Source organism: Sylvia atricapilla, chromosome 14 (assembly GCF_009819655.1).
Source record: "Sylvia atricapilla isolate bSylAtr1 chromosome 14, bSylAtr1.pri, whole genome shotgun sequence".
Classification (NCBI taxonomy): domain Eukaryota; kingdom Metazoa; phylum Chordata; class Aves; order Passeriformes; family Sylviidae; genus Sylvia; species Sylvia atricapilla.
In genome coordinates, this window is record NC_089153.1 from 4,428,436 (window position 1) to 4,454,751 (window position 26,316).

The 26,316-nt window shown below is 40.0% G+C and overlaps 1 protein-coding gene across 3 annotated transcripts in view; it reads left to right on the top strand.

The window, feature by feature from the left end:
• SLIT3 (slit guidance ligand 3) overlaps nt 1–26,316 on the top strand; it is a 471,665-nt gene that overhangs the window by 315,834 nt on the left and 129,515 nt on the right. For all 3 annotated transcript variants that reach the window (XM_066328946.1, XM_066328944.1, XM_066328945.1), the window contains exons 10-12: nt 1,178–1,249; nt 6,495–6,566; nt 15,089–15,160. In XM_066328946.1, the coding sequence (XP_066185043.1) occupies nt 1,178–1,249; nt 6,495–6,566; nt 15,089–15,160 (216 nt within the window). The remainder of the gene's footprint in view (nt 1–1,177; nt 1,250–6,494; nt 6,567–15,088; nt 15,161–26,316) is intronic.

A 26,316-nucleotide genomic window follows, 5' to 3' on the forward strand; every position in this document is an offset into this window, starting at 1 on the left:
TCTTGATTTACTTCTCCCTTCTTCCATTTCACTTTATCGTCATTCCTGGTTCTAAAGCTTTTTTCCTCCCCTCTGCATTGCTGCAGCAACTTGAAATGACTGGAGTGCCTCATTCCATTATTCCAATATGTTTTTGTACTTCAATTCTAAGCCATTTTCAATCACAGATTTATTTTTTTACTATTTAAACTGTTGATCTTTAGGACTCTTCAGGGGAAGAAATACACAACATTTCAATAAGAGCAGGGTAAAACCTCACTTTAGTCTCAGTCCCAACTCAGTAGAAGTTCAGCTACCATGGTCAGTGGAATTTGTTGTTTGAGGATCCACATTTCCATTTCCAGTGGAGATGAACATTTAAAGTTCATCTGAGGAGAAGCCATTCCTTTTAGCAGGAATTCAGGGACTTGCTGACAAATCTTCGAAAGTACTACTGGGAAGGAACAGAAATTAATCTCAGTGGTTGCTGTATGTGGTGTCTTAAAGCTGCTTACGTTTTATGTTAGTGATACATGCATTTATGGTACTTCATAAAGAATACTTCTTTCATGCCAAATCATAGAAATAAAACCAGCAGACTTTTCATGTAGTCTGAACTGTATTTTAGAAAAACTTATATATTTGGTAGTTGGAATAGGAAGATGCAGTTGTCTTTTTTTTACCCTTTTAACATAAAATGCTTCTCACCCTCTTAAAAATCTGAATTTATTTTGCAGTGAATTCACTTTGGTTTCTAGCATGTTCCCACAGGTTGTTGCTCCTGAATTGTGTTATTAATCTGTTTCTAAGCTGTCACAGCCTAGCCTAGCTGCCCCTTTCAACAGCTACATTCTATTTACAACAGCTAGTCAAGGAAAGCATCTGAATTTTCTGATTTTTCTACCTTAACTTTAAAATACACCTGTTACTCTTTATTAATTCCATGAGTGTTAAATGTGCAATTTCCTTCCCTTGTGACATTTTTTCTAGACCAATTTAGCAATCAGAGAGATTATGTTATTTTTCTAAGTTGTTCTCTCAGTATTTTCTCTATTTAGTGGACTTCAAAACAAAAACATGTTTTGCATAAAACCCTGTAAAATTGCTTTATATTTCCATAAAACGTACTGTCATATTTAACGTAATTCCTGTCCTATAGCTGTGTAGTTAACATATATATTGCTTTGTTTGTTTTCAGACGTTTGGAACAAAACCTCATCAAAATCATTCCCCCTGGAGCTTTCACCCAGTACAAGAAGCTTAAGAGAATGTAAGTTTTAATAAGACCAAAATGCAAGAGCAATCATGAATCTTCTCGCTTCAAGTTCGGTATCTTCATTTTAGCAACATATTGGCAATTCTGTGTTGAAATCACTGGGGATTGCACAAATCATCTCTTCAGAGTGTAAGCAACAATGGAATTTGGTTTAGGATGCCTGACAGTGCATGAAATCCTTAATAATGCTTAATTTCACTTCCTATTATAAACGGTGTGATTTAATTAGTTGTTAGTCTGCTCAAACTTCAAATGTGCTTCCTCAGAAAAGATGTGAAGTTCCGTTTCCCTTCTGCTCCATTCTGTGCCTGTTTGCAGCACGTCGGGGTGGCTGACCCCAGCTGCAGCAGGAGGCACCTTCTTGCAGAGCACTGAGGAGCTCTTGGTGGTGCTTTTGATGTCCTGATGTTGAGGTGGTTTGACTGTTTACAGGAAAACAAAGAAACCTGCTGGAGCTTGTTTTCTCTGTCGCTTAATCACCAGTGGATACCCAGATAATTCTGCCTTTTATTGCCTCTCGTGTTTTCTCTTTGGATTAAAAGAAAATGGTAATCCTGATGTGTAGCAGTGCTGTCATGCAGATAACACGGGGCATTCCCCCAGTCAGGTTTTGCTTTCATTCCTGACTGATATGTGAGAGATGATGTGACAGTTCCATGATGACACGAACAATGGTAGAGCAAGTTACCCTTGCTTCATCACAGTGCGGAGATAATGATGTTGCCACTGGAGCAGTAACTTCCAGAAGTCATTCAGGCTTTGTAGATCAGTGCTAATGCTGCTGAAAAAATGCCTTTGCAGTTCTTCTCTGATGTGAACAATACTGGGATTAAGACACTGTCAGTTTATTTCACAGAAGACACTGGATTATCAGATGGCTTTGGGAAACTGAACTCAGCTTGCACACCATACCATTGATTTAAGGGCAAAATTGCTGTGTTTTCCAGCCCCAAATTGGCAAGTTCCTAGAGCTGAAGAGGTGTAAATATAGATCTTAATATTTAACAGATAGAATCATCAGTCTCAGATGGCCTCTATTCTTCTGTCTCGCTTTCAATATAGCTGTATGTATTTTTAAAGAAGTACTGTATTGGATAGTAAGATGGTAATTTCAGTGAATAATGATGAATCCCTTTTCAGTGACCTAAACTGTAACTTTTTTATTATTAAAATTACTACATAGTTCTTTCTAAGGTATGACTAATTTTAGATTTTTGCAGTGTTTTACTGTCTTTTCATTTTTTTACATATCTTTTCATGATTGGTGAACTCTAGTTTTATAGGAGTTGACCAAAAAGTACTCTTTAATGTAGACAACTGCCCTATCCAATGTAGCACTTGCTGTGTGAAATGATTAATATTAGAATTCTGCAGCAGAATTCCATTAGCAAGTGGTGCTAACAGCTTTTTGGGGTACAAGTGGCATGTTCATTGAGATCTGAACTCATAATGAAATAATAAGTGCCAGATGATCTGTGCTAAAGCTTAGTTAACATGAGAGGATCTTGTAGGAGAACTTGGGGTAGGTATTGGGCTGCAGAGTGTCCCATAACCAACCTGATGTTTTGCCATTTGTTTATCCACTTGTCTCCTTGTTAAAGTTTGGTTCCTGCAGGATTGTGAAGCTCTGGATTGAGCAACAGTTCTGTTATAAATAGTTTTATTGAGGACATTTTTTTCAGTAATTGAAGAGATTATTGACACCATCTTCTCAAGATTCCCAGTCCTGTTAACACAAAAATATACTTTGGTGAAAAAATTACATCCTAAACCAAAAGAATCATCCATTCTTTTCCTTTACAGAAAGGATGAGTTCAATATCACTGAAGTTTTGTTAGCTCTTCTTCATTTCTGTCACTTTGATTTCAATGAGCAGTGCCATAGCAGGAAGATTATCAATTTAATTAATGGATGCCCTACTGGGGGTACAAATGAAGAACATTCATATAATTGTTGTTATTATTACTATTAATTACTATAATAATATTTCATATTATTCAGAGGACAGTATTAGCATAACTCCATAAATTGTATTGCATTTTTCTCCTTCTGGTGAATAAATATGCAAGAATGTTAGTGATAATAGTCTTCATCTGCAACTCTGCACTCCCTGTATTTTGATTCTTTACTGAGTATTTCCTGCAAGATAATGAAGTTTCCTTTTCTTTACTAATTGGATAACTGAGATTAATTATTAAATTAGATCCACTTGTCCAACATAATCTTCCTATGACTTGATATTATTAGGTCAAGATGATAGCAAAAAATGTATATTAATTCAAGTGTTATACTGGCATATAGCTGCAGTTTGCTGTTTAGAACATCTTCAGCAACTTCCAGGATAGAAGAGTTATTTTGGTGATTAGGTGTAGTAAAGGAGCTGAAACCTGCTTTGTCTTAGAATTAATCATAATTGCCCACATCTCCTGTCTCTGCTCTTCTGAGGCTTTTAACTAACAAGTTTGTAGAGCAAGAGTGAGATGAGAGCCAAGTACATGGGATAGATTTGAAGATGTGGTTGCATCTCTCTAGCTCTGATGCTTGTAGTGGCATTTCATGTTGTCAGACTAATTTTACCACATTTTAGCAGAAAACACATTGAGATTTCACAGGCTTCCCAGTAGCTCTGTGGAGTTGTGACATTTTTAAGCAGCTTCTACAAACTAAACCATATATGACAAGGATTTTGCTAAATACTCTTGTCAAATGAGAACAGTCTATTTTATATGTTGGAGATAATCAAGTAATCTGTTTTTAATAATGTTGGTCAACAAAGAGAGTATTCAACCAATGCTATTAATAGTTTTGCAATTGGCTGCATCTAAAAATAAATCTCTTTTGTTTCCAAACCTTTTACAGTGGAGACATTTATGCCATACAGTCGTATGTTACTCAGCAACTTGCAGGGAGGGTATCCTTGCTCCTCTGGTGCAAAGTCAAAACCAATTTATGTCCCCAACTGGTGACTGAGCACAGCCACCCTCCAAGGTGTGTGCAACAACCTTTTCAGAGATTTCTGTCAGAGGTGCAGAGAGGGAGGATGAGGTGACTGATGCCATCCCTGCCTCAGTGGAACCCTGATAATTTTATTACATTTCCAGTTGAAGAGGCACACTTCCCCTGAGTGGTTCTGAGATACCCTAAAGTAAGAAAATGAGCCTTATGTCACCTAAATTGTCTTAGCTGTGCAGCTTAGAAAAGCCTCTCTCTGACTCAGTGTAAATGAAAGACATAATAGGGCAATCTCACCAAAGCAGGCCAAACAAAGGGAGCAAAAGTACCAGGACAAAATTGAATCCCTTTCTCTCAGTCAAGTCAGAAGGAGATGGAACCTCCTTATACGAAAGCAGTGGAACTTGGGCTCTAATGGAAAGGAAATAATGTGTCTAATTATCTACTAATGCTGATTATAGTGCATCTGCATGAAGTGAGAGAGTGCCGTTGCCCAGCGTGGCATTTCTGCACGTTCAGGCACCATTAGTTACACACTCATTAGTGTCCAGACATGGGGAGAGGGGAAGGATGCAAGTGTTGAGTGGCAAATCACTAGAACAGTGAAATACTTCTCTCAAAACTAGATGCCCCTTTTCAGATGCTTGTTGCTGTTCAGCAAATTTGCCTTTTCTCGTGATTTTGGTAGATTTTAGTACGTTGCTCAATAAATAGATAGGACTGATCCACTTAGTACTTCTGCTTACTAGATAAAAAGCAATAGTCAGTCTAAACAAGTTTCACAAAAAGCCTGTATGAAAATAAAAATAAATCTTCCTACTTTCACAGTGACAAGTTTGGCTGCTGTCAGTTGGGCTGCAAAGCCAAAACTTTCCATTAAACCTGTGCTGCTAGGCAGGATGTTGTAAGAGAAAACATCAGCAGATTGCAGAGCAATTCTTTATGAGCTTTAACAAAGAACCAAGCCTTGGAAAACTTACTGAAGAACCAAACAGAAAAAAATCCTACTTTACATGGCTAGATTTGAAAAGAGTTTGAGGACCTCATTAAAATTTTAACCAACATAATTTGTAGCTCAAAAGATGTAAGAATGGAAAACCTCCTTACTTTCCGATAAGTCAGTTATCATTCAAGTGATGTTTTATTTAGTCTACTTGGATCCATAGCATGTGCCCCAGTGGAAATATCAGTGAAGATGTACATGAAATATGATATTGCTTCAGCTATCAGTGAAGAGATTTGATGCCACTGATAGAAGCTGGTATCAGCTGTCAGGGAGTGCAGTGAGGTGGCTGACTGGAGGTTGTGTCCCAGCTCAGCACCTGGTGGAACTGATGGACAGAAAGTCTGGATGGCAGTGACAGTCCCAGTGAGGACCCAGCTCTGAGCAGCTGCCAAGTGCAGTAAACTGGGCTCCTTGTACAAAGTTACTGTGGCACAGCCTGTATTTATCTTTGTCATCTTGGCTCGTCATGATTCAAATAGAAGAGTATTTTCCAAACCAGGGGCACACTTTACTTTGAAAACACAGCAGGCAATAGTGAATCCCACTCACACCACAGCCAATGGGATGGAATCCTGCTGGGCTCCCTGACAGGGTCTGCAGTGCTCTGGGGTCCCCACAGTGCTCTGGCTTCAGAGCTCCACAGTTCCTGTTCAGATGCCTGGAGGCTTCCTCCAGTGGCTGAACTTCACCAGATCAAGGCTGAGTGGATTTTGTGCTGCTTTTTTTTTTCTTTTTTTTTTTTTTTTTTCCATTAAAGCCCAGAGCTCAGTGGAGCAGTGCTGAGCTCCCTGCTTTGGGTTAGGGGCTGGGTGGGCACTCTGCATGATCCTCTCTGTTGTTAGACAATGTTATATATAATGTTGGCCTTCCATGCCTGCATTTAAATGTTCAGACCACTTTTATGCTTTGTCATGGGCTGCTCCTCCTGCTCGAGGGCCACCCCACAGGGTCACAGTGTCATCTCCAGTGTTAATGGCTTTGGGATGGTTTTATCAACGTCACTGCTGCTCTTCCTAAAAACCTTTTTTGTTAACATCTATAAAACCAAAGACCTTATTAAGAAGGGTGCCTTATTATTGTGGCCTGTCATACTGACTGATGTTTTCTGATGCTTCCTGGGATTTGCCTATCTCTGCCATTACATAGTTCATCATTTCTCTGTGATTAATTGAACATTTACTTCTGATTTTAAATCAAGTTCTTCCAATAAGCTACAGCTAAAATATTGTCATTAGATCCCTGTTTACTAACATTTTTTAAAATCCTTCTTTCTTTTCACAGAGACATCAGCAAGAATCAAATAACTGACATTGCACCGGATGCATTCAAAGGCTTGAAATCTCTCATTTCATTGTAAGTAGAAAACAGAACTGAATGGGCATTTGGGGAGAGCTTGCATGTAAGAGGAATAAAAATTATAATGTGCTGTCTGGGGGAACATATGTTTCTGTATGCAACTGCCAGCTTGTGTGAAGCATCTGATCTTTTATAAATGAAAAATTTTGTAAATGAAAAATGAAGTTTGGGAAGGAGGACTGTCTACAAGTCTCTCATAAGGCTGCTGACTTCTGCACTTCTTCAAATCAGTTCATTATTCAATCTCCTGTTCACGTGCACCTGCAGGCTGCTCCTCACGGCACACCAAAACCTCGTGTTTATACACCTTAGCTGTAATTACTGCTTTGTTAAGCTGGAAGGGGACTCAGGTATGATTTCATACAGAAGATAAAAGGAAGGTAGGATCTCTTGACAGCCATTTGTTTCTCTTTATAGAACACAGAAAACTGATTTAGCACCAAGTTGAATTTACATGCAGCTGTATTTCAGCCTAGGTACCCACAGCACTATTAAAACAGTCAAGCTTTTAATGGTTGAAAAGAGCAATACAAGGTCAGGAGTTGCATATTGAGGATAAACTAGAAGAGAGTGGTAGAAAGCCTCATGTTAAAAGAGGGAAGCAGAACTAGAATGATATTTACCTGTGTTAATTTTAAAAAACCATATGGAAACAACAATTTCATTAATATTCATACAACCCAGCTCGGTTTTTAAAAAGCTGTAGTTTCTTTCTACAAGCTGCCACAGTTTTATTTTCTGAATATGTGCTAATTCTGAGAAACTGAATGATTTTTTGCCCAGAAGAATATCAGAAAGTTATTAAGTACTAAACTTACATGTTGCAGTAAACCTCTGAGCCAGAATGCAGAAGGATTGGCCCTTTCTTGTGCCCTGAATCCAGCTGGGAGAATGCCAGAAATATCTATTAAGTGTTGCTGGTGTTTGTTGAATAGTTCAGGTGGTGTTATTCAACATGCTGTGGAAATGGTCAAATCCCTCACTGCTGTCTGGAAACAATTCAGCAAGGGAGTGACATTTACTGAACACTACAGTTCTGGCTGAGTATGGGACTACTGCTGATGCTGCAGGGCTGCAGCTGCCTGGTCCTGGCAAACCTCCTGGCTTGGGGTGAGCTGGACAAGACATTCCCACTGGCCTTGACTTCCCAAGGCAGAACTTACTCAGCTTTAGCACAGTTACCCCCGGGTGGCCTCAGGAGAGTGGGACAAAACACATCCCAGTGGACAGAGAGGAAATGAGAATATAAACTGGGCAGGAGTTTGTCGTGTTTTGACTTGCAGACAGAAGCAAGTGACATGAGTGTGTATTCTCTGCCCAGTCATCCGAGGCGATATTTTAAGTAGATGATGTTTGAGTATGTTTCTGTCCAAGTGGGTAAAACAGTGCTTAAGTCAACGCCAGAAGGTTGTGGCAGGGAGATGAGAGGCAGCACAGCAAAGGCTGCAGCAAAGGAGCTGCCTCCAAGTCTTTCCTTTGTTCCATGTCTGCCTCAGTTTCCCTCCACCACAGACACACAAAGCTGTAACACAGTTTCTCCTCTCCTTGGCAGCCTTGTTTCTATAACAGTATCAACCCCAGTCTTGAAATTATCAGCCTCCTCCTCTAGGGTCAGTTCTCTGCTGCGTTTTTACTTTCTTTTGAAAGGTTTTGCCCCTGCTGTTCGTTGCAGGTAGGTCTTACAGATGTTTTCCCTGTATCTGACAAGCCATGGTTAGTTTCCTCATCTTTCATGACCCATCACCCAGCCCTGGCAGGTTCCTCACTGTAGTTCTTCAGTTTCTGAGCCCTTGAAATCTTGATGGAGCAAAATGATATGCTGGTCAGCAGAATGTGGGTTTCTCTGAAGAAAGCTGCCCCGTGTTCCTGCCCTTCAGAAGCAGAGTATCTTCTTCATTCAGTCTGAACTTTGCCACAGCCACCAGCCCAGCTGAGTCAGGCACAGAAAGACAAGTGCAGGAGAAGAGAGGACTCCTTGGGAGTGTCAGTCCTCCCGATGGCACTGCCAAAGGGGAGAGAACAAGGAGGCAGGAATGAAGGGAGGCAGTGGCTTTAGCGGTGTTTTCTCCCTTAGCAGCTCAGTCTGTTGGTGCCCAAGGCCTCAGTGACTTGACTTTACCCTGAAGGAGCCCTGCTCTGCATACAGGGAACAACTCTCCCTGTTCCTGCACCTCACTCAGAAGTGATTGGGACATACATTTTAATGAGTCATCATCGAGGGTAAATCTCTGTGCAGAACAGCTGGACTTTTCAGCCAGCTGAGTTCCAACCAGAAGAAAGGAGGGGAAAGTATTAATGCACAAATAAGAGTAAGCAACTTGCTTTCCATTAAAAGTGAAGTGCTGCTGTACAACCTAATATCCTTGCGCTTTTTTTGGTGTTTTTATTCCCATTTTGTGCTCCTCCCTCTGCTCCCTGCTTGCATGCAATCACAGTGCTCCCTATGGGTCTGGAGAGCCAGAGTGCTCCTCTGGAAGGCAGCCAACGTGGTTAGTCTGCCTGCCTAATGCAGGCCTATATTTAGTGGGTTCTACTCTGCTTTCTTCTGAAGACAGCTTGGCTTGGTGTTTCCAGGCAGAAATGCTTCTCAGAGTACTCTGCCTGTTGTACTTGTGTTGAGATGGTAGAAAAAAAGAGTGTATGGCAGTTTTCAAAACATGGGAATGTTTATAACAGAAGCTGTTTCCTCTAAAATGTATAAGACTTAAATCTTTTAAAAGTGCTAAGTGATCCATGTGCTAACAGGTCATACATTTTTATTGTAAATCTATATATTTCCACTAACAAGAAATTCACCTGTGGGAGTCAAACAGGATGCAAAATGATTGTGCTTGAAAGCAGCCATTTCTGCCTTGGGTTTTCTCTGCATTTAGCAAAAGAAAGGCAAGTTTGTTCCTGTAGGGTACTCAAGACTTCTCCATTCCCCACATGCAGGAAAAAATAAGTTGTTTTTTCTGTGCTCATTTTTCAATGGGATTTTGTTCCCTATTCATATTACTCTTTAGAACATGAAATTTCTACTCAGAAACATTTGAGGACACATAACTTTTTTTTTCCCCCTGATTGTTACAGAATAAGGAACTGGAATTATTATGCTTTAAGAAATTTTTTTTCCTTCTTCTTCTTCTTCCTGGAGTTTACTGTCTTTTCCTTTTCTTCTTCTTGTTCTGGAAGAATTAATCTTGCCATGCAATACTTCTTCATATAAGTATGAGAGCAGATAGTACCCTTGCATTGAGAAGTGTGGCAAAAATAGGTGGTTGCAAATGAATGTATTATCTGAATTTGAAGGAAAAGTTTAAAAAACACTCTGTGTGTAGTACCTGGTGCTTGTGTTCCAAGGCCTGTGCAGGAGCTGCAGTGGTTAATCACAGCCCAGAGCATGGGGGACAACAGGAATAGTTTCATGTTTCAAGATTCCTGCACACACTTTCCAAAGTAAATTAGTTCCTCATTGAATCAACTTAGAATCTGTCTGGTATCAGTGAGAGAATTGTATCAGCCTTTAGTTATTGTTAATAGTATCAAAGATAAATGTAATTTCTTGGGGCCAGTAAACATCCCACAAATGTAGGTTTGGAAGGCCATGTCCAGACTGTCTGGGGACATTTTATGAGATATGACAAAATAGTCCAAGCCTTCAGGGTGTTAAAGTGCATAAATAAGTTTTAGACCATTGCAGAGGGAGAATTCCTTTGGTTTTGTTCATATACTGAATTAAGCTAATGAACACTTTCAAAGCTTAGATCAGCCTGGGCACAGAGACAAGAGACAGCTTAGGTTTTGACATAGCAGTCCCATTTAGACCATCATCTCCTGGGTGATGATGTATGGGGTGTCATTCATGGTGATTTGAAATCTGCAATAAAACACTGTCTATTGCAATAGCTGACAAACTTATTTTAAGGTAACAAATTGCTTTGGATAGTTTTACTGTGATTTATTTAGCTTAGCTTGTTCTGAAGAAATATGAAATAGTGCAGGGGGGAAAAAATTACATGTCTAAGTTTCTTTTAGATATTAGAAATTTATTGCTGTTTTTATCCCTATCAATTTGTCCTCTTCTGAAAACCTGAATTCGTGTTGAGCCTGTGCCATTGTACGTAGCTTGGGAAATATAATTCTCCCTAGCAAGAATTGTTTTCACAGTCTGAAGGAACATTAAAAGCATTCTGAGGGCTGAAAAAGACATTGCATAAAGTCACAATTTGACACTTCAGTAAGAATGTTTCAGCCCAGCCAAAATAAAGGAACACTTAGCTGGAAACCATATGGTGGAAAGTAAGGGATTCTGTGCTAGGCTTTCATACCTCAAAAAACTCTGTCACCTTCAAGGAAAGATCTCTGTATTCTGTGATCTGACTTAATGAAGCAGCTAAATTGCAACTACATTTGCAAGTAAGGAAGCTGAGGAGCAGAGACAGAATAAAGAACACGGCAATTATTGTTTCACACCCTTTGATGGTGACATGTTAAATTTCAGTGCATCTGAAAGGCCATGTATTGGTAAAGTCGGGGCAAATTCCCTCCTTTTAAAGTGGTGCAAGAGGTCAGAATGGATACAGACTGTGAAGAATCAGTGTAAATTTCGTGTTTTAAGACCCTTCTGCTGAAGGTTTGGTCCATCATTGATTATAGTCTCACTGAACTTGTAGCTACATTTGCTTCCTGTGCTTTGTTTGTGTTTGGTGTGTCCTAGAATTGCAGATCAATCCATGCAGGGACTATTTACACTGTTTAATCTTTATTTCAGAATAACAGTCGGGTTAAACAGCAAAACTTGAAGTTTACTAGTAACAATTAATTATTTAATTGGAAATTTAATATCTATTTAATTGAAAATTTAGTGTCTTGGGATAGATACATCTTTAGGGGGCTATTAAAATATGATGCCAGAATCAGGCTGAAGAAACACAATGCCTCATTTGTGAATGTTTTGTATTTGTATAACTTCTTGTTTCAGATCCATAATGACTCTTTAGAGTGCTGCTCCCAGGGATTTGCAATGCTTGCAGTGCTGCCTGGGGTCTGTGCTTTATGTGCTATGGTATTTGTCAGATCCAAGGCTGACTTGCTTTCCTAAAGATGAGAAGCCAATAAGGAATGAGGAGCCCCTACCAAAAAAAAAAAAAAAAAAAAAAATCCTAGTAATTTTTTTGGTGTTCTAATAAATGTTCTAATTCACCGATTCACTGTCTATTGGCGGCAATTACTGAGCTAATTTTATTTTTATTACATGTTAACTTTGTTAGTGTGTTTTTAATTAAAAAAATGCTTTGGGTCTAAAATTTCAGGTGCTTTGGGATAGAGGAAGGGTTGTGTTCTGTGCCAAGCTTGCACATTAGCCAGGACACCTGCATGTCCTGCAACACGTGTAGGGGAAACAAGTGAACACCATTTTGTAATGCCACAGGCCAAATCTTCTAAAATTTACCACTGCTGGTAAAAGCGCTGCAGATTTAAATTAAGCTCTTGAATTGGTCGTGTTTCCTGGTTTTTAAAGTTTGTTTTGTTTTGGTTTTGTCTGTTGTTTTGTTTTATGGGCTTTTTGGTTGGGTTTTGGGAGGCGTTTTTTGTTTATTTTCAGGTTTTGGGGGGTTTTTGGAGAGGAGGGTCACAGGAATTCCCAGCCTGGCTGCCTCCATCACTCCAGGGCAGCAGCTGCTGGATCAGAGCAGGAGCCTGATGCACCAGGAGCCAGCCCAAGTCATGATCCTTGGTGTGGGTGCTCTCCTGACTGATACAGAGAGCTCTGAGCAAAGCAGGTTTTTTGGGCTTTTTCCTGCAGTGAAGGGCAATGAGAGCTGCAGAGAGGAGCTGCAGAGCAGTGCAGATGTCCCCTCCTCTGTGCAGCCCTGGCATGGCAGGCAGACATGGCACGAGCTAATGTGGCTCTGTGCAGTGCTGAGCATGAATATGAATTAGAGACAAGTGCCTGAGCTCTCATACTGACTTTTGTTTAGCTGCTAATCTGTTTGAATGCTAATGTGCCACATGCACATAAGCCAAATTAGTTTGGAAAATGCTTATTTTCCTTTTCATGTCTTCTAAAAAATGGAGCTTTGTTTTCTTTTATAAGCTACTTTGATCTGTTTTATTTTGCTCAAAACAATAAAGAAGATGTATAAACACATCCCAGGCTGAAAGTTCGGTAGCACACTGCACTGTGACCTTCTGGCTCTCAAATGAAAAATAAATTTCAAAAATTGGCTTTGAGGGTCTTATTTTGATATTTACATTCAGTAGTAGCATAGGACATGAGTGTTGATATTTCTTTAAGGTTTTGCTTTCCCTAAGTGTTTTACCTCCATGGCCAGAATAACCCTTAGGCTGAAGTGGGGATATTTTTACTTTCCATGAGCATTTTGTAAATCTTACCTTCTCAGTTCTTCTCTGCTGTTGTACTATGAATTATTGATCAGGACTGCTGATCCTGCTCCTTCACAAAACTCAGGAAGATATTTTTCTGACATCCCAGAGTTTGCAGTCTAAACTCGTTGTACAGATGACACACTTGCTAAAGAAGGGTTTTTCAGAAAGACTGAAAGGTGAAGAGGAGGCACACTGGGTTCTGTGGGCATTCATATTTTAACCTTTCACAAGTATTTTACTTGCAGAGGTTTTAGTTTTGCTTTCTGGTATAGGTGCACGCATCTTTGTTCAGAAGGAAATCTTTAAGTCAGCCTTTCATATGTTGGTTTAGAACCCAGTGAAATCCAGGGACTTGAATGTTTGTCTGAACGATTCTGTTAAACCTGTCCAAGTTCAGCCACCATTTCCATCTAGCTTTGGATAGAGTATAAAAATCTCCATGAATTGCATTAAATTTTGTTGAAATAGGAAGTTTTGTGTGTCTTCTGAAGCTAAAGTTAAAACCCAGAAAAATTTAGAAGCATTCATTACTCACAAGAAACACTAATGGGAGCAGCACATTACAAACACCTCCTGACTCTGTACTAGATAGAGAAATTGTTACATTTGTTTAGAGGGGATAGAATGCTGGATGACCCTTAGTTTCTTGAGTAGCTCTTCAGTTCCTGCTGAACTGCAAAAGAAATGAAAAATTTGGTTTCAGTTTAGGGTTTGGTATTTAAATGGTATTTAAATGGTGGTGTTTTGTTTAGGCTCAGAAATGAGCTGATCTGGGAAGGCTCCCACAGGGGTGATGGGCTCCCAGTGAGTGATGAGGAGTAAACTGAAGTAGAGATGCTCTGGGAAGGCCAGGGGGTATTGGAAATGGTCTGTTATATTAAGAGTTTGTTTTTCACTGTGTTCAACTCTGCCTAACAGTTCAGACGTTGTGAGGCAGGGTAAGCCAGGATTTCAGCCAACATCCAAGCCTCACATGGCCTTTTGATTCATTGCCAGCCTATTGTTCCACATTAAAAAGGGAGGGAATCAACCAATTTAGTGACACATCAGCAGCAGAGTTTTGGCATGAGCTGGTTCATAACCATTTGTCATGTCCTATGTAGAGCACAGAAATTACATGAATTCTGGTTTTCTCAGCTTAAAGTGTTTAGGTAAAGCAAAATGTTGTCAGAGGGAGGCTCATCATCTTCCCTTTTAGCAGGACTCACATAAGCTCCTCAGCCACTCTCTGGTTTTGACAAATGACACCGACCTGCAGAAATGACATGAGCAAATACTTCAGCCATGATTGAATTTCTGGTGTTCCTGTCATACGTGATTTTGCTCTGATCATTGGGTAACACATCTCAGCATAATGGTGGTTCTGTCTCTCTTCCTCCTTCGTTCAGTTTCTAAGGATAATATATGTGCATTTTTCCATTAAAAAATGAAATATTTTTCATGTTAAAACTGAATCATGGATATCAGGTCGTATATTTTTGGTTGATTAAATATACACATATATAGCTCATATATAGCTTTGTTATTAAAGCTTTACTGATTTTTATAACTAAGCTATACATAAATTATTTTTGAGTTCCTGAAATATATTTCTATTTCCAGTTCAGGATAAATTTCTTTATATTAGTTCATTGAAATGGTAACAGCAGCTGGTGAAGCCATAATATTTTATCCGATGATGTCTGTGTCACATTTCATGCCAATTACTGTATCTTAAGAGACTCAGTTATATGAAATTTTATTGACAACCAGCTTGTGCTCTCTGGCTTTTAAAATTCAGTATTACTGAGCAGAATTCTAGGTTTTTGCATCAGACAATGTGAGCCTTTCAGTGGCTAAAATATTTCTAAAAAGGATGGGGAAAAAAAATCCCTTAACAGAATGAGAAATATTTCAGATACAGTTTTTGGATGATGTCCAGTTTCTACATTAAAAATGCCTTCCAACACCAGACGAAGCCTGAATCATAACGACTCATTTAATGCCATGTGCTCTCTGAAAAGAAAATGAGATCAGTGGTTAAATGAAATGCCCACAGATCCTGGGCATGGTGCACCGTGATCAATAAAGATGATAATGCAGAGATGTGGGAGGACACTAAACTGGGTTGTTATTTAAGATTTATTTTGTCTTCCTGAATCTTTCAGAGTGCTCTATGGAAACAAGATCACGGAGATTCCCCAGGGCCTTTTTGATGATCTTGTGTCTCTGCAGCTGCTGTGAGTATGATCCCTTCCTCTTCTTTATTTTACTGACTAGCTGATTTACTGTTCTTTCAGCTTCTGACATGAATAGAACCACCTTTTCCACTGCAAACTCCCTGGGATGTGCTAGTCTGTTGTCTCTGTCAGGCAAGAGGGAGGCAAGGGCTGAAAAAACTAAAAAAGGAAGGTGTCAACAGTTTTATAGCACAGTCTGTATAATGGATAATAGACACAGAGGATTTTAGTGTGGGGAGGAAATGAGAGACTCGGTCCAAGAAAGGAAATTTGGTCACAGGCTGATGCGTGGGTGGGGATGCCATCTGATTGTTTTTGCACATTTAGCACTTGTGGTTGAATGTCTGGATCCTTCAGGGCTTCTGTGCTGCAAGAACCTGCTGGGGCAAGTGAAAGGGCAATGTGAGAGGTCAGACTGCTTCAACTCATGCTCAGTTCTGTGTTCTTATGATGTCAATTGGGGCTTAGTTGCAAGAGAAATGATTTTACAATACATTGTTATTTAAAGTATTTTATGCCATGTGTGATTTAACTTGCAGTCATGATCAGGGTAAGACATAGAGAGATTCAGTATGTGTTAATGGAGCAGAAAAAATTTCCTAAGCCAAATGTGAAATTGCAAATTTCACTCACTCTTGTCTCCATGATCACATTGGGAACCAGTAACTCCTTCAAAGGGAAGGGAATCATCATCCAGGCAGTAGAGGGCAGAGCAGGGAAGTGAGTTTTATGTGTATCACTGATGTTCTGATTACCATCATAGATGATGCACTCAGAAAATAAAGGTGATGTATCAAAAGGGAGTCAATTGTGGTTTATGTCACATATAGCACTCCACCCCAAACAGTAAATCAGATTTAATATAGAATATGAAGTAGCTTTTGGACATGTTACTTGAAGCCTTTCTGAGAGTCCTGCTGTAGCCAGCAATGAATTTCCCAAGGATTGTCATTGCCATTGGATGTGTCACTGTGACTGCAGCCTTTGCTCCCCTGTATGGGATAGCAAAGTCAGCTTAGATTTAGATCAGCATTCATGAGCAAAGCCAAACAAGCCAAATGAGGTCACTGAAATGACTCTCTATGCTAAGTGAAGGACTGCTCAGATGTGTAATTTATCCATAAGACCTTAATTGCAGACATGGACCACCCTGCTCCAGAACAGGGCAACCAAGAGCCCCTTTGGTTTGGCTGTGACAGTCCCTAGGTCGTTTTATCTTCACCCTGTGCACCTTTTCCTGGCAGCTCCTTTCCTCTCTCCTGCCCCAAACCTCACAAGTTTTCTGGTAGTTCAGTGTTTCCATGGCAGCCTGGGCAGTAAGAGAAATTTTGGTGATGGTTTTGCAGGTGTGACTCATCCTACTTTGACCTCTGAGAAAAAAAAACTCTGTTTTAAAAAATCTGAGTTTACAACAGTCCTCTGCAACCCAAATATTTCACAACTTTGAAGAGATACTCTTCTTGTTCTGTCTAATTCAAGACACTTTACAGATAGAATCCTTCCCAGTAGGAAAATATAATAAGAAGATCACTCAACACATGGATCACTGTGTCCTATAAAAATTTGGGTCTAGAACTTTTGCATAAGGCATTAATCAATTTTAACTCTTTACAGAATAGTCCTGGCATGCATGTAGAGTGGCCTTCAGTGAAGTGAATATTTAAGACAACATACAATTGTTTTTAGTCAGAATTAGCCCAAGTGATGCCTTGTTGTTAAGGAAACAATCTGTGTGCCAGGGAGCCACTGAAAGATGATGTGCTTCAACTCTTTAAACATTCTCAAGCTGAGACAATGTAAGTAGGTTGCCTCATTTTGGGATTCCCAAAATATCATGACCCTGGAGCTTTCCAGGGTCTTCTTGAGCGTGTTTGTATGTAAAGTATCTTTTGGCAAGGAGAGCACTCAATGATCATGTTTAAAATGCAAACAAATGGCTGCAGCTTTTTGGATTGTGGCTTTGAAGCAGCTGCTCTGGGATTGCTTGTAGTATTTTAATGGCTACTAAAAAAAAAATAAATGGCATTCGTTGGTCTTAGACCTGCTGTTGAACAATTGGAAGAGTGCCCTATGATTAGATCTAATTTAGTGTTCCATGGGCACTAGATTGGATTTCTTCTTATTAGTCTGGAGACACTCTGATAAGAACACTCTGATTAAGGTATCCTGGTAGCCTGTCTGATTTCCTGAGCTGGAGCAGGAGCCGTTTGGAAAATGTACTGGCTTTATAATAAAGCAGGACACAGTGACAAAAAAGGGAGTCCTTGTGGGTCCTGTATTACTTAGAAGGAAAAAAATATTATTTAGAAAGAAAATATATTATTTAAAAGGAAAAAATAATTACTATGAAATTTCAGAACAGATAATTTTTTTATTAATTGTTTTGGATAGAATTAATCAGAGTTTTTCAGACATGTAATTATTCTTCAGTTTGAATATACTGTCACAATATGGGCCAGAATTATTCTGTATTCTGGCTGAATTTTCTCTCTAAGGGCCTAACACTGGTGTCAGGAGCCCCAGAGCAGATAAAGGGGTTCTCATCTCAGACATGGTCACATCTTCAAGTGTCCTCTTTGACTTTGGTGCAGGGGAAATGAATTCAGAACAAATTTTAGACCACCTGGCTGGCATCAGCATTCCACATTTCTGCCCTATAAGGCAGAGGTGGTGAGCCAGGATTATATTATATTTGGCAAGAAAATAACTAGGCATGGTTAGATAATAAGGGTTCAGAGGGTTTTTTGTTGAGGATTAGGGTGTGGTTTCATTGGGCTTTTTTTAAAACCTATGGGTTTAATTCAAAATGTTGTTTCTGAATTTTCATTATAAGTAACTATCTTAAGTCATTAACTTTACCCACAAAAATAATTGCAATTGGATTTCTGTTAAATTGCTGATTTCACAAATCTTACGTGTTTCTTAAGTATGCAGTGGTAACCAACAGAGCAGCAAAAATGATTCTTGGAGTCCAACCACACATCTGTTCTGTGGAGCAGAAGCTTTTCTTGGACCATGGAGTTTTCCTTATTCTTTTTGAAGGTGCCAGAGGAGAGGATGATAGAAAGCTTTGTAGCTACTGTACCCTACCCTAAAAGAAAACCTTCTTTTCAGCAGGTTGTATCAAGTGCCTTCTGGGAATTTTAGGTCAGTTTGGGTTTGAGAGATCTGTGTTGTTTTCCAGAAAGGGATAACTGGGGGGATTTTTTTAGCTTTTGTGGGTTTATTTGATACAGTGAACGGAAACTTTCATTTTCTTGGGGGAACAATGCATCCAAGCTGTGAAATAGTGCTTGATTAATGTAATTGTTTTCATTTCTTGCATTTAAATGCCAAAAGAATGGCAAGGGCTTCAGCTTAAGGTGGAAGTTTTCGAGTAACCATTAGCTGTGGAGGGTTAGTCCAGGAGACCTTCAGCTGACTTTGGGCATTCTAGAAACTGGAAGACATTTCAATGTCCTGCTCAGCTGTCCTTCAGCTCCGCTGGAATGTGGACAGGCTCTTTCAGGAGCTTGCCAGAGTGCTGCCAGTCAGTGCATGGGGGGCACAGCCCAGCCCTGCAGCTCCTTCCCTCTGGGCAGCCCAAATAGACCCCAAAGCAGCAGTGGACGCTGAGTTTGTGAGCCAGCATCTGTCCTGTCTCAGTAAAACACTTCCCTCCCTGCACCCACACTCACACAAACACTCTGGGAGCCTTTTTACTGCAGCCGTGCTCTGGCTCCTGGAACAAGGAGCTATCATAAAATCTCTGCTGTTTAAAGAGGCTGTATAGCACAATAATATGAGGGATGAAGTCTCATTTCTCAAATGCCTGGCAAGTAACAGTTTTCAATAAATCCTTTTCCTTGAGGAAATTTACTTTGCATAGTTACTAATCATACAAGTGCTCAGGAGTGTTGATCCTAAATCTTCTGCTTGTGATCCTCATGTTTTACTGAGCAAGAAAAATCCTCACAGTGGGCTCTGTTTTGATGTTGCAAACCATCGGGAGATCTACTCCTGTGGTACATATATTTTAAAATCAGAGGCTTGTTGTGTTTCTCTCTCAAAAAACGAAGCCAAAAGCTTACAACCTTCTCCTCCTTCACTTAATATCTGGTCATTAGGGAAAGCTCAACACTGCACTTGGACAGGACCAATAATCATATTGGTGCCTGGAGTTTGACATATTGACAGTTAAAGGGATGTCAAAAGTGGTGACAAATTATCACTCATCTGACCTGGGTTAAAATTGGAACTAGATGTAATATTTACAACTTGAACTGTAACAAGCTAAAATAGACTTGTATGAAGTGACAAGTCATGTGTGTGCTTTCAGAAACTGCTATCATCAGTCTTCCCAAAATTCAACTGATCAAATTTTGGTTTGAGAGATTCTTGCATTTTTTCTAACTTGCTTTTTATTCTGTTTTTTCTGGGATGAATAAGGCAGATATTTGGCATCCCCAGCTTTTTTCTGGTGAGGCTGCGTGGAAAGTGTCTTCATGGCAAATTTGCCAAGTTTGAAGTGCTTGTGTTGATTTGTAATTCTAAATTGAATCCCAGTACTGAAGAGCTTAAAGCAGGATCTGCCAATTATTTGTAGTGTACTTTTGGGGCTTGATCATTCTCAAAGGGAATGCTGTGATGTACAGACTCATACAGAGTATTTAAAAACAACAGAATATACATAAATTCTGATTTTTGGCATTGTATACATTGCACTGTTGTATACATAAATATATTAACCAGCTATGTAAACAGTACAGAAATGTCAGAATAAAGAAAGTACAGTTTTCCATCTACAAGTCTTAAATAGCACAGTAGTCTCTTCTCTTGCCCATAGTGATCTGGGCTTTAAGTGATGCATAAAATCTTTTTGTTCTGTGGAGTTCTTAATTTTTCTCATGGAGAATAGACAACAGTCAGTTAAAAAAAAAATACCTTGTGACTAAATTTAAGGGGAAAACATTTCCACAGTGATGTCAGGTAGTTGGAGTAGGCTGCCCAGAAAGCTGTGCATCCTCTGTCCTTGAAGGTTTTAAAAACCAGACTTTACCCAGACTGGATAAAGCTCAAGGTAACCCCATCTGACCTTGCAGCTCATCCTGTTTTGGCAGCCAATCAGGGCAAGAAACCACTGGGGCTTCCTGGAATTCTGAATTATCCTGTGATCTGGTGATCTGCATTGAGTGTGCATGAATGAGTCATGCTTTGAGTGGGTTTCAGACCAGATGACCTGGAGGTCCTTTGCAACCTGTGTCATTTCTGGGATCTGTAAACATAAATTCTTAGCAAAATGGCAGATGAGCTTTTCTCTTGATTACTCAAAATATTTCTGCCTACAGCATAGACACAATGCCACCCTCATCCTTCCAGTCCAGGACAGAGTGCTCTCTGCACAGACCTCTTTAATAGCTTTAGAATTGCTTTCCAGCTATTTGCCTCAAGCTTTTTTCCTTCAGATTTCTGCATTTAGGTCGCTATTGTGATAATGTTACTAAACTCAATAGCCGCTGTTAAAAGTGAGGAAGCAGCATCTGCCAGACTCAGAAATACAATTACAGTCGAGCACTAATGAAAGACTGCAGCAGCATCTGCCTTTCCTGTGTCACTGGTGCATGCAGCTTCCCAAACAACTGCTCATCCCCACGTCAGTGTGACCCAGCAGCCCCTCTGACGCCAGGGCTCTGAGCTGGGCTCTCCTGACAGAAGCTCTCCTCGTTTTTATTGCACACAAATCTAACTCTGCTAGCCCTGAAAGTTGTGAAAATGTGTTTTTTCCGTTGTGCATCTGAATTATCGTGTGGTTATCTAGAATCAGCTGTGATCTGACCCGCAGGGAGAAGTTAGATGTGCTTGAATTTCAAATAGCAGAAGTCTGGGTGCTGTGACAACACGTGTTTATAATTCTCCAGGTAGTGAAAGAAATACCACAGGATTGTTTTGTGGGTGCTGTTCAACCAGAGTTGCAGGCTTTGGGATCAGAAAAAGAATTTCTGAAATCTCTTTGTAAATTCCCATCGAAACAGGACTGTCAGACTGTGCTCTGTACTTCCTTCTTGACTCATTATCAGCTCGCGACTTCTCCATTTTAATTTACTGTGAATAAATTTGTCATCACCATCATCCAGTTCCCTGAACATGGAGAAACACTTGAAGCTGGTTAAGCAAGCATGATGATGATTTCATGCTGGTTGTTATCAGCTGAAGCACTGACAGACTCTTCAGTGGTCAGTCATCACATTAGAAAATGTAAATTTTAGTAGATGCTTTAATATCTCGACACAGTGAGAGACAATCAAAATGCTCCTTGACAGTCCAGACCATCTCAAAATGTTCCTGAAACTTAATACAATTATTTTGCCAATAACTAGGCAGGGGCACACACAATTCTGTCGTTAGCTGTTGCTTGTCATTGGCTGCTGGGATGACCAAGTGCTTGACTAGATACTGCTCTATTGACACTTCAGCTGTTGTCCCATGAAAAATGGTGTTAAATCAAGGATGACACTTGATTCCCTATAAATTTCAAGAGAGAATGCTGGAAAATACATGCTAATTTATTTTATTTTATTTTTACTTCTTGTGACACATACTGAATATCCTAAGGAAAGCTTTCTGTGAGAATTCTTTCTTTGCTGCCTCATAATTCCCCTGAATGTAGGTGAAGCCTTCAACTACTGATATTCTATAAAGGTCATGCCTGTTCAATTTGTATTCTGCTGTTACCCAGGCAAAACTGTTACCCAGTTCTCCTCTCCCCTACAAGTCTCTTGTGCCTCTTACATCTGTTTTTTCTGGTGAGTTCTCATTTTCCCCAGTGGAGTCTGGCATGTGGGATGTGCCAGCCATTTCATGGGATGCCAAACATTTTCCTTCTCATCGTGTTGTCGTTGCTGTCAAAACACAAAGCTGGTGAAAAAGGAAGAGAAGCTTTTCAGTGCCTCGGTGCAGTTTTTCTCCCCAGCACTTTCCTTTAGGTTCACTCATGTGTTTAGGATGATTGCTGCTCTATCCTGGAGCACCAGAGGCCAGCCTGCAGTCTCCACATGTGTAAGGTTGCCAGGCTGCTGTTGATTCTCCAAGTTTTGTGGTTATTTCCTGATAGTTTGATTACTTGACTTCACTGTGATAAAAATACAAACATGGCTATAAGGGTAAAAGCCATATAAACATTCCCATTTGCTCTTAAAAAACAATTTTTTCAGTCATTTTGGGTTTGGAGTTCAGAATGTTATTTAAATGTTAATCACTTGAAGCTGTGCTTGGGCATATAATTCAATTATGGGACCATCTTAATTATGCAGATGGTGCTTATGGGCAGCTGATACAATTACAGAGCCAATTCAGTGCACATTCATTTCAAGGGCTTAGCTGAAACACGTTATTATTTCAATGTGTGGGGACAAATCCACTTTTTCAGGAAATGGGTTCATGGAATTGTAATAGTGCCCTGCTCAGCTCGTTGTTTCAATGGTGTGCAAACCACAAGGTTTTCAACCATTCTGCCTTGTTCTGTGGTGGTCCAAGGCTTGTGAGAGGTTTCTTCATGTTTTTTACATATCCAGAGGGATGAAAATGGAGACTTGAGTTACTAATCCATCATCCCTCTGGGTAGCAGGCGGTTTTATTTCTACTTGAATATTTAACCTCCTTTTGAATAGTGCCCCACATCTGGAGGCCGTGTGTAAATCTCATCCAATCAAGCTGATAACAAAATAGGAGAATTAGTGGAATTTACTTTCACCATGAATTGGTACAAAAATAAATACTGTGTAATTCCTGCTAAAATAGAACTCTATTTTTAATGTTATTTCTTCTTTTGGTGTAAGTCCAATAAAGGAACCTTTAGTGTGTTTTATGGCCTGGTTCAGTGTTCAAGGAAGATTCTGCTTCCTGGAATATGTTTTTCTCATCTGCCTTTGTGTTAGTTTAAAAAACCTCTTAAAACCACTTTTAACTCCATGTGAGGCCTGCCTTGTATACTTAATTAAAAATTAGATGCCATTAGTGGAGCTGGGATAATGAAGAAAGATTAAGTAAAGAACTGAGATTTATAGAGAGGAATATTCATAGTGGATATTGTAAAATAACTGAGAGTTTTGAAAAGAATATAAACCTTAATGGTTCTGGCCAAAAGTCATCATCTAACAGTAAGGAGGGGGAAAAAATTTTTAGGGGTGATGTATTCTTCTTCCTCAGTTTTTCACTTTCCCTCCTGTTTCTCACAGATTCTGAGCAGAAATAATGATTAATGTATCTCACCATGCACCCCATATGGCTACACCTGGATTACTGTTGAGTAGACTATCTCTGATACACAGAATAGGTGGTGTCACCTCAGAAAAGCTGTTTAGGACCTCAATTCCCACTTGTGATCAGTCTGCACAAGCACTTTTCTGTTCCAGATTACTCAGATGCTTAAAGGAGAGCCTGTGCCTCTGTATTTGTGGATGTATAGAGGATCAGTTGCTCTCATTTTCAGTGTTTGGCTCTAAATAAATGTCACAGATTATATCACCATGAACACAGTCATCAAAAACTCATGCCAGGAAACCTCATCACATTGTAAATTCTATTTTCCAGTATGGGGTTTATTCATGTTTTGTTGAAGCTAATGGGGGAATGAATCTGGATCCAGTGAATCCACTGCAGTTGCAGGTCAGTTTTGCTCAGAGGGTTTTTCAGTGGGATGGATCAGTGATGTGGACTTTGTGCCTGATCTTTGCACAGGAGGGAACAGCATCTGCCCAGAGCAGCTCTGCTGTGCCCTTCTGAGGCATCCCAAGAAGACACACTGGTTACCCACATGGGGAAATACAAGTCTAGTTCAGTTGTAAATTCTCTTATTGCTGAGATTGTTTTCATTTTTGTTTTATGCCTTGTTACAAGCACTGCTTGCAACATAAACCATTACTGTAATACTGGGGAAAAAAACATAGCATCTAGCAAAATCAATTGAAGTACATACTTGTTTCCAGTTTTGTTCCTGGGTAGCTGAGGTGCCAAGCCTCTGTCATGGGATGGAGCAGCCAAACCAAGCTGGTGTGCATTTCCTAAAATGGGGGTCAGACCAGGGCAAAAGGACAAGGGGTAGAAACCAAAGGATTTGTAATGTCTAAGAGCATGTCTAAGGATATTGTTCAAAATTCAGTACCTGGTTCGGCCTCCTACTACCTTGTTAAGCCATTCTTTATGGATGAGATACTCTACAAGCTGGAAAGAGAAATGCAGGATGTGTAAGATCCGAGGGGAGGAAGGTTGCTTTGGTTTGGACACACAAATGGCTGTAAGAAGCAAGCAGGAAGGGGTGGAATTGCTGTTGGAGTGAAGAGGAGGAGCTGCTCCTGTAGCCAAATGGGAAAATTGCCCTTTTACTTTAGGGGGAGCCAGCAGGAGTGTGGATTAGGTGTCATGGAAATACAGATTCCAGAGGGGTCATACTAGTGCTGCTTATGATTTCATAAAATTGTTTTAGCTATTAGTTCATGCAAAAATGTAACCTCATTTATCCATCATTGCCTTCTATGGGATTTTGTCTTAGCTCATGTCAAACTTCATTTTCCACAACATATAAAGGAGGAAATCTGGGTAAATCGATACTGACTTTCCTGTCGGCTGGGAAGGGGAGTTCTCTTTTGGAGCCCTCTCATTCCAAAGCATTCCTGTTCTCCTGGAGTTCTCCATGCTGCCCAAGTCTGCCTTCATGTCCTGGGTATCACAAACACTTGTAACTTTTGGCTGCAGCAACGGAGCTCTGCCCAAACAACAGTGGGAGGAGAGAACTGTAATGAGTGTTGATGTTCCAGAGGTTTCAGGGATGTGAAGGCAGAAGGGAGCATCTTCTGAATTATTTTTTGGAGGAAAAAAAAGCATCACATGCAGCTAGCAAGCTTGTATTTCTTCCTGAGTGGCTGCCCTCTTGCCTTTAGTGGTGTCTGTGGAGTTTGTTGGGAATGGAAGCTCCCTGTGCTGTTGGAGGTGTCTTTAAAATGGTGCATTAGCTTGCTGAGGAATATAGAATATATTCTTTTTGCCTATAAACATTATTTGTCATCTGTTTTCGTGTTAGTGTGCTGCCTCACAGGGAGCCACTTTGATGCAATATTTAGTCCTTTAAATTCATTGACAAGGGAAGAACTTCGTGCTCAAGACAACTGAGTAAACAACATATACTGTTTACCATTTTTCTCAGGCTGGTAGTAGTCAAAAGTTGTGACTTGGCTAAGAGGAATAGGTAATTTCCTGCCTATTTCCCTTCTAAGTGCAGGATACCACCACGCAGATGACAGTGACAAATTAAGTGTTCTTGTGTTTGATTGTCTCAGCAGGAGATGCAGCTTGTTGTTAGGTTTGTATATACTGATTACATGGGGCAGAACTCTGGGTGGATGATCTAAGAAAACTTGCACAAGTACTGTCCAAGATTTTCTTGCTGAACTTGTTTAGTTCCACCAGCTGATTGCTGTGTAATTGTAAAATATATGGGTTTTTAAAATAGTATTTAAATTGCCTTTGTGCTGCTTTTCCACAACTGCACAGGACTCTGGTGGGACTGGAATTCATGGAATTGTGGGACAGTAGAGGCTGGTAGGGATCTTGAGTCATCACTTGACAATGAGTCTGGAGAACCCTTGCCTAAAGTAGAGTCACTTTATCAGGTCAGAGCAAGTTGTTCATGACTTTATTCAGTGTCACTTTGAAAACCTCCAAGGACAGGGACTGAGGACACAGCTGCTGTGGCAGCCTGGGCCTCTGCCTGGCTGTCCTTGGGTGTGAACTGAGTTTCCTTTTAGTAAGTTTTAGCCCAGACCTTACACTTGCCTCTTTTTGTCTCCCAGGAAAAAAGTCTTTTTAATCTTCTGTTATCAAATTAACCCTGCACTCCTTATCAAAAGATTTCTCCAGAATTTCACTTAGACTTAAGACAGCTGCTGGTAGAGAAAATTGAAAAATGAGAGGTTTTCTCATTGTGGACTGTGTGTGCATGGAATAGCAAGGTGGGGAGTAATTTTTATTCCTGTGCATATTAAGCTGAAGTGTGTTCCTTAAATATTTGTGGAGAGTTTTGAGTAAATTGGGAAAGGGGTAGGCATACAAAGCCCCACCCCAGTTTTTAAGTATTTTGAGATGGCTAGCACTGCTATATGTCCATATATTTCCCAGCTACGAGA